Source organism: Myotis brandtii, unplaced genomic scaffold (genome assembly GCF_000412655.1).
Source record: "Myotis brandtii unplaced genomic scaffold, ASM41265v1 scaffold470, whole genome shotgun sequence".
Taxonomy (NCBI): Eukaryota; Metazoa; Chordata; class Mammalia; order Chiroptera; family Vespertilionidae; genus Myotis; species Myotis brandtii.
The window spans coordinates 50,343-59,113 of NW_005367953.1; the positions used below are offsets into that span (position 1 = coordinate 50,343).

General features: G+C 43.2%; 1 protein-coding gene across 1 annotated transcript in view; it reads right to left on the bottom strand.

Annotated features, from left to right (window-relative positions):
* The window catches only part of LOC102263738 (cytochrome P450 3A12), a 44,010-nt gene extending 37,232 nt beyond the window's left edge, over positions 1 to 6,778 (bottom strand). The window contains exons 1-3 of the mRNA XM_014547328.1: positions 6,605 to 6,778; positions 2,637 to 2,730; positions 984 to 1,036 (exon numbers count right to left, since the gene is read on the bottom strand). Coding sequence (XP_014402814.1) covers positions 984 to 1,036; positions 2,637 to 2,730; positions 6,605 to 6,675 — 218 coding nt within the window. The 5' untranslated portion in view covers positions 6,676 to 6,778. The remainder of the gene's footprint in view (positions 1 to 983; positions 1,037 to 2,636; positions 2,731 to 6,604) is intronic.
* Positions 6,779 to 8,771: the final 1,993 nt, after the last annotated feature.

The following is an 8,771-nucleotide window of genomic DNA, read 5'->3' on the forward strand; positions in this document are numbered from 1 at the left end:
AGAAGTCTTGGCTTAAACATTTTTTAAAACCCAAACTCTAAACTTGTGGAGGAAGTAAAAACAAAGCCAAGCAGATATGGTTTCCCATTCTGTTTACCTAAACCCATAGCTTTTTCAAAAGAATATAACAAATCCAAATTTGAAATTAAAGAGTTGGGCTTTTATTAATAGTCAATTATGGTCCAGCTGGTGTGGCTCAGTGGTTGAGCATCAACCCATGCACCAAGAGCTGGTTGGTTCGATTCCGGTCAGGGCACATGCCCAGTTGTGGCCTGATCCCAGTAAGAGGTGTGCAGAAGGCAGCCAGCCAATCATTCTCTCTCATCAACTGACTGAAACCACTTTGCAAAATCCTTAAGTCCATCAGCCCACCAGGAAGCAGTATGGTTTGGAAATATTCTATCTCTTCAAAGTCAGTAGAATGGGGTAGATAAAGCAATACTTGTATATTCTATCTCTCTATTCCTTTCCTTTCTTTTCTCTCTCTAAAATCAATAAGAACAAAAATTTTTAAAATAACATAAAACTATGGTTTATAATGTTTTTAAAGTCAATTATGTAGGGTTATGATCGAAATATATTAGAAGGGTCTGAAGTTATGCATTTCATGCAATTAAAGGAGACCGAATGGAGGAAAAATAGAGACGAGGATTATGTAGAGTTATGATCGAAATATATTAGAAGGGTCTGAAGTTAATTAAAGGAGACCGAATGGAGGAAAAATAGAGACGAGGGGAATAATGAGACACTGGACAGAAAGTGATGCCAGGAGTCCCTAGGCCATCAAAGTCAGGAGAGTATGATAACCTGCAACTCCCCATCTTGATTCAGAATGCAGCCTGGACACCTGGTGACATCTGGGGTCCTAGAGGACAAGCCTCCAAAAGCTTTACAATAGGCTTTGAGCTGAGATTGTCCTCCACACCAGGGAGGCCCTCATCATAACAGCAAGTCTATCCAATGGGAGTTTCCCAAATACTCACCCCCACATGTTTCCATACTTTTTAAAACAGTCCATGTCAAAATCCCATATACCCTGCAAGGAGAAACAAAATTAGATTATTAACCTAAATGTACTGAACTCTACCTCTAAAATCTCATAACCCCAGCATTATTACCTCCATCGCCACTCCAGAAATGAAGCTGAGGGAGAGTAAGAGTGACCTGCACACTCTTTGACCTCCTGGTCAAGCATCCTTTTCATTTATCTCATGAGCCCTCTCTAGAATCCCAGCAGAACTAAGAAGTTTAAGACACCAGGGACCTCTTTTAGTCTAGCAGGTTTACACACATCGAAGGCATATTTGCTGAGTGAGAAGTGAGTGACTGAATGAATGACAAAGTGACTCACTCCCCAATTTTCCAGCTCAGCACGGAAAAGATGGGGAGATGTCACCACTCCAGAAGGACAGAGCAAATTAAAATACCTTCTCTGTGCTTTCACTTCTATAATTAAAAAACACATCTTGTGGCTAAGTTTCAGTTGTGATATTTTATGTTTTAACTATGCAAAGGAAGTTCCAGCAATGTGGGTCTTGGGGTGCATCTTCAAGGAGTTGAACTGGGAAAGGTGGAAAGGAAATTGCCTTTTCAGAGGCAAAACGTATGGGATTTTTTTAACTCAATGAGGCCCTGAAGAACTCAGCTTGGAAAATTAGAATCTGAGAATCTGGTCTACAGGAAACAAAATCTGATGCAGAACGCAGTTTGCATGTAAGGCTCTGCCTGCTGGCTTTATGGACATGAGCTCATAACCTTCCATGTAGGGGTCAAGCCCTGGGCAAAGCATCAGGGCTAGATCAACCACAAACACTTTGCCAAAATTCACAATCCTTGTGTCACTGAGGTCATTCTATTCAGATAAAGTAAATGCTCAATAATTTTGTCCAAACATCTCCTTTCTAGTAATTTTGAGTGAGCAAATATCTGAAGTCCATAGATAAACACCATCTTACCTCAGTTAGTTATATCCACTCCCTCTCAGACTCAGCCATAGGGTGCCTCCTTTGAGGGCAGAGAAGTAAAGCAGACAGCTCTTGTTCCATCTCTCAAATCCCCAAAGACGTCATGGGGAGCAAAGGGTGAGTTAGAACCATGGGAATAACTGCCGGGATTTATCAGTTCTCTAGAGAATTCAAGTATTTATGTGCAAATTACCGATGGTGACTACTTGGGTGCCTAATGCTCTGAGGTTTCAAAGCTATCCAAGAGGAACCAAGAAAAGGCTACCTAGAGCGTATCCTGTGAGCAGGAAAGTCTGACTCTAGCACATCCGACTTCATGGGGCACTACCAGGCATCCCTTCATGCTTTCTCTTAATCATAAGTATGGTTATGTCTTCCTGGGAACCTGCACCTCGCAGAAAGAAAATGCTCCTCACGATGCTCACAAGTTGGGACAAGGCGCGAGCTGGATCAGCTGAGAGCTCTGCTGCCCCACTGAGCCAACCCCTGAGGCTCCTGACAGCGGACACTGAGCCTGGGGTAAACCTGGCCTGCGCAGGGCGGGGCCTATGGTGCCTTTTCTGGAAAGTGTGAGACCTCAGAACTTCCTCCTGAGCAAGGCCCTTTTACTTGGGAACTCAGCTGCGATTTGGAATCATAAGAAGCAAAAGAAGAAAGCCAAACAGCACTCACCTGGCGGTAGGCCAGGGCAGTGCCCACAAAAGGGAGGGGTGTCGGCCCAGGAATTCCCAGTTTCTTAAAAAGTCCATGTGTATAGGTCCCATATCTATACAGTGAAAGAGAAAGCCAGGTTACAGGAATTACGGATTAGGTCCTGGGGCTGGACAGTCAAGGTAGGGAATGAACATGTAGGTGATAAGTAGTTAACAACTCCCACAGCAATAATTACATTCACTCATCACCTCCTTTCCCACTTCCGCTGTGAGATTCAGAGAAAGTGATGGTGATTAGATAAAATCAGTTGAACTTTCCATGGACCCAATCCCAGAATGAATACTTGACAAATGTTTCCAAAGGAGAGTGCTCCTAAGAGGCTGAGGCTGGAATGTTTTCCAGGAGATTCACTCATGGCTATTTAGTAAGTTTGTTTGTTCATAATGTTGGAGATTCTAATTCTAGGTAGAAAAAGGGAAAATAATTTCTGCTCCAATGATGATATTTTGCTTAACTTCATCCACTCAGTAACTGAGAGTTACTGCAAGCCTACTGAGACATTGTTCTTACAGTCTGCTCAGTCACATTTATGCTTTTTCTTCCCCCTATGCCCTGACCCTGTTTTAAGCTCTGATTCTTCTTAAATATATCATCATAAAGAGGCCTAAGAATAGCCACAGTGCAGGCTATTTCTATAGAATTAAAATTGTGTTCAGGGCTTTCACTGGCATCACAGAAATGTGAGTGCCTTTCAGCTACACCCAAGTCTCTGTTGTCAGGCAATTTGATTGGCTTGAGGTCTAGAGAAGGGTGATTGATCCCTATGTTTCCTGAATGAAACTGTATAAAGGAACCTATGAGTAAATGCTCAATTTCCAGGCCATTCTTCCCCTCACTGCATTTGTTTCTTCACCCTGTGATGCTCACCTGCTAAGCACAGCGCCAGGCTCACTCATTTTATCAAGATGGCCAGTCAGAAAGCAGTTAGTGTACTGCTTCTGTGTCAACTACCTCAAAATTGAGGCCGGTGCTAACTATGGTAGGCCTGCCTGCATTTGATCTTTCATGTGTCATGTGTGGAGTTTCACAACTGAGGGTTCTGAATCCTTGCAAGCCTTCCCACTCCAGTATTACTAAGAGATGGAAGAGTGGAGGATGAAGAGAGGCTGAGGAAAGAGGCCGCTGGCAACCATTTTAAGGATGAAGTTGCTAGGCCTACAAGTCTCACCTCATAGAGGCAAATTAGAAAAGTATGGCTAGAAAGGAGGCTCTGTATAATGGTTCAACATGCCCTATAAGCACTTTCAGCTAAAAGGCGGCCTTCCAAACTTCAGTACCTTCCTGTTGACAGTGAAAGATGTGCTATACAACACAAAATAAGTACCCATGAAATGTTCCAGAAAGTCAAATTAAAACCTTGTTGCCTCTTCTTTGGAGGTTAACCTTTAAGAAAGTATAGGTTTCTAACATTGTGTACAATTTTAATAATATATAACATTGGATGAAAAAAAAACATTGCATAAAAGGACCTGTGCTGAAGGACAGCCTAACATTGTGTACAATTTTAATAATCTATAACATTGGATGAAAAAAAACTAAAAAACATTGCATAAAAGGACCTGTGCTGAAGGACAGCAGAGGTACTTCAGTCAAACCCAAATAGGTATTTGGATACCTTCCTCCAGAAAGTTGGTGCAATTATGTGCACTCACTTCAAAACCTGGGGTACCCTTGGTTAGTCCCACCCGAGTCCCTTCCTTTGCCATGACAGTCATGGCAAATCAATTAAACCCATTTCTGCTTCTGAACTCTCAGCATGTTACATGAACTCTCAAGTGAGGCCAAGCAATTGAATGAGTCAGCAACATTGATCCCACTGAGTGATCTAGTCTAGAGTCTAAACTCACATGGTCCCATAACAAGGCATTGGGTGGGCTGGGTGAATTCCTTGGTTTCTTTTCAACTTCCATCTTTTTGGTAGAGAAATGCTGCTTTGGGTTCAAAGAAAGGGGCTAACAATAAAACCAATCATTTTTATTGCACTTACATCGTGTTCCCATAAGAGGGCACCGTCTACTCTATAGCTACTGACTCATGGCTGTACCAGTGTCTTCTAAGGCTACAGTGTTGTTTATCCAGTGGTGCCAGTACCTAGTGACTGACCCATTGCCACACAGACCACACAGTGTGATTTCGATGGTGCCCTGTCCCCAGATTTCAAGCAGATGAGATGCCTACACTGTTGCCTTCTTAATGACCTACTGCAGGCCCAAGACCTGGAGTATCTGGGGGAAATGTTCTCCCACTCCATCCAGAATGCCTCTCTTATCATCACTGGCTCACAATCTCGCTTACCTGAACTGTGAGATTAAAATAACTGGTTAGGCAAGTATATTTTAAAACATATATATAATCTATGTTATAGAAGTATATATTTGTACAATGGACTCATATTCCTGACATTATTCTAGTAGGGTGAAGTTATTTACACACTTTTGTGGACATAAATCCTGAACCAACAGCCTCTTTTATCCTACAGAAAGAACATGCTGGAAATAGTCTTAGTAAAAAACAAATCTAATATTAAATAGAATTAAATTAAACATTATCAATTAATTTTAAAATGTTATCAGAGAGAAAATATGTTGCCACAATAAACTCTATTTATAATATTTCTTTCATAGAATTGAAACAAAGTATATATTTTCTATGTTCATGTCATCATGATTTCCTACTCTTAATGAAAGAGAAATTGAGATAGAAGTCAAATGGGACATAGAGGGATCGGTCCTTCCCTACCCACATGTCCAAAATGACTTCTCCCTCAACCTGTTTCATGATGCCAGGAATCTCATGCTTGAAATGAATTCCTCTGCTAGATGGTTTGATTCATCCTCCTGCACTGTAAGTTAATGGGGAAAAATTTTAAACCCAAATTTGCTTTTGGGCTCGTGCCTTTGCGGGCAGTTAGCAGATTTCATATTGGGAGAAATAAATCTCTATAATGATGCCAACCCTCCCCAAAGACTAGAAGAAAAAGGTGAAAGAAAAGAATACAGTTTCAAGATTTCTGCTAAATTCCTTCTGCTCTAAACTTTTCTCAGTTAGGGGTAATAGTTCTGCCAGTTACAAGGTGTGGGAATTGAGTATTAGGAGGGGAATTTTAGGGGAGAGACAGAATAGAGGAAAGAGCTAGTCTGAAGAGAAGGGGGGAAGTCTCCAGCCCCCCTGAAGTCTGGGGTGCACCCTCGTACATGGTGTAAACTATACCAGGCAGTGGGAGGGAGGAAGCAGGAACAAACCTAGTGACACAAGGGCCATTCCTTGTACACATCTCTAGCAGCAGACACTGAACTGGAAAGGTGAAGATAATGAGACAAAACCCCAGGCCACTCCCTCCTGCTTCCAGGACCCCTGGAGCTGGGAAAGAGACAAGGACAGAAGCCGGTTGTTTTTAATCTACCTCAGCTGAATTCTGGTCAATACTGTCTAGGTCCGTGGTCGGCAAACTGTGGCTCGCGAGCCACATGCGGCTCTTTGGCCCCTTGAGTGTGGCTCTGCCTAAGCCATAGGAATACCCTAATTAAGTTAATAACAATGTACCTACCTATATAGTTTAAGTTTAAAAAATTTGGCTCTCAAAAGAAATTTCAATCGTTGTACTGTTGATATTTGGCTCTGTTGACTAATGAGTTTGCCGACCACTGGCTAGGTCTACCCAAACTGTCAATTAGAAAATCACCCCCAGGAGCAAGTAATGTCCCCAAACACTCTGGTCTACAGAAATTGAGTTGGAGGCAAATGGGACATTAATTACCCTTTCAACAGATCAGGGTGAGAGCAATAATAATCCCTTTGGTGTTTGTAGCCCCCACCGTTTAAGCAACTTCCCCGGTTGGATCTTTAAACCAGATACGGCAGAGAGGGGCCTGATGAGCTCCCCAAGGCCAAGATTACAGAGGCCATGAGCCTGGACAGTAACTCACAGATAGAGGAGCACCAGGCTGGTAGCCAGGAGAACCCAGGTTTCTGTGGAAAAGCTTGGTATCAGGTCCATGGCCACTTTTGTTCAAGGTTCTCTCCTCTTGAGTTTTCCTGTCAGCAAGCCTTGTGTGTTACGCTCTGCCAGCCAGCCCGTGCGTGTGTGCGTGCGAAGCTTCCTGCCCCTCCCCTCCCCGTCCCTCCCAGCTGTGATTCAGCCCGACTGGAACGTTTACAGCTGAGAAAGTGGGCAAGGCTAGAGCAGCAAGCACTTAAAGGGCCCTCCGTGCTCCAACTGCAGATGCCTGCTCCACCTTGAAAGTTGGCAAAGCATCATGGACACTCCCACTTTGACCACCCTTGAGTTCATATTTTGTGGGAAATCAATGAACTACTCACTCCGTTTTATCAGTAAGCCCAAATGTTACAGAAAATTCAAGTAAAGCCACTGGTCTTAAATCTTTAAACTGCCCTGGACTCCATGGCTGCCTGCACTAAAAAATACTTGAAATCCTTCAAACAAACTAGGTCAGCGGTTCCCAACCTGTGGGTCTCGACCCCTTTGGGGGTCGAACGACCTTTCACAGGGGTCGCCTAAGACCATCCTGCATATCAGATATTTACATTACGATTCATAACAGTAGCAACATTACAGTTATGAAGTAGCAACGAAAATAATTTTATGGTTGGGTCACAACATGAGGAACTGTATTTAAAGGGCCAGAAGGTTGAGAACCACTGATCTAGGTCTACAGATCTTTACCCATGCAGTTTTCTTCCCCGGTGCCCCCTTGACGACTCCTATTCACCCTTCAAAACCTAGCTCAGACAAATTCTGCTCTGTTAAAGTCTTCATAGCCAACGTCCCTGAACAGATACAATCACTTCTTCCTCTTGGTAACTTCTAGTCTCTGCAGACAATTCTATTATTGTCCTCTATCCTCTGGCACCATTGTTGGTCTCCACACCAAGTTCCCTTATCAAATTGAGGTCTTATGAAGGACACAGTCTGGTATTAATCACCATTATATCACCAGTCCCTAGCAAAACACTTTACGCATAGTGTGTATTGAGAAATGTTGGCAGAGTTGAGTTAGTAGAAGTGGTATTGCTAGGTCTTCTGCATGTCCTTTCCCTGTGGCCCTTTGGTGACCACTCATCTTACTAGATGGTTAATACAACAAGAGGGCCTGGCTGTGCCTCCGCCATTATTATTGCACATTCAGGCTGATCCATCAGAATTTTGTTGATGAGGAGCTCCCAAAGGAAAAGCAGGACATGGATGAGATGGTGATGGCTACACCAAGCTTATCAATTCATCCTGCTGTCTGTCCACCCCCTCCCCCGAGAGGGTCCTGCAGTAGACAGGGAGTTAGACAAATTCATGACCAAAGAATGGCTCCCTCTCTCTCTGAAAGACCACAAGTCCAAGACCAATGGGTGTGAAGAGGAGAACAGCAGCCAGATGGCCACCACTGACATGACAAATGTCATACCTTAGCCAACACTGACATGACAAAATGTCACACTATGGGCAGCACACATAGCATGCAAGACTTCAAAGAGATGAATGAGCTTTTTTTCTGGGACAAAGAAGGTTAGAGCAGATGGCTTCCTGCTTTGAGCAGTGGGGGATTTTTTTTTATGGGCACTGAGGAGCTGATAGGAGACAGCTTGTAATACTAGTCCATGTCACCTGATGGGAGAGATGCAAGTACTGTGCATCTGTAAATTCCACTTGCTCCTTATCATCACTCAGACCCATGTTCTGTGTCTGCTTGGCCTGAGAAACCAAGAAGTATGTCAACAACAAAACCTTAAAGGTTCCCAAAAATCAAAGAAGCAGGAGACATTTAAGCTGTGTTTGTGCACTTCCTTCTCTCTTTATCCTTTCTCACTTTCAGCCCTTCTGCAGAAAGTGATACTCGTCTGTCACCAATTCTTTAGGTCCCTCTAGCCCAGTGGTTCTCAACCTTCCTAATGCCGCAACCCTTTAATACAGTTCTTCATGTTGTAGTGACCCCCAACCATAAAATTATTTTCGTTGCTACTTCATAACTGTAATGTTGCTACTGTTATGAATCGTAATGTAAATATCTAATATGCAGGATGTATTTAGGCGACCCCTGTGAAAGGGTCGTTCGACCTCCAAAGGGGTCGCGACCCACAGGT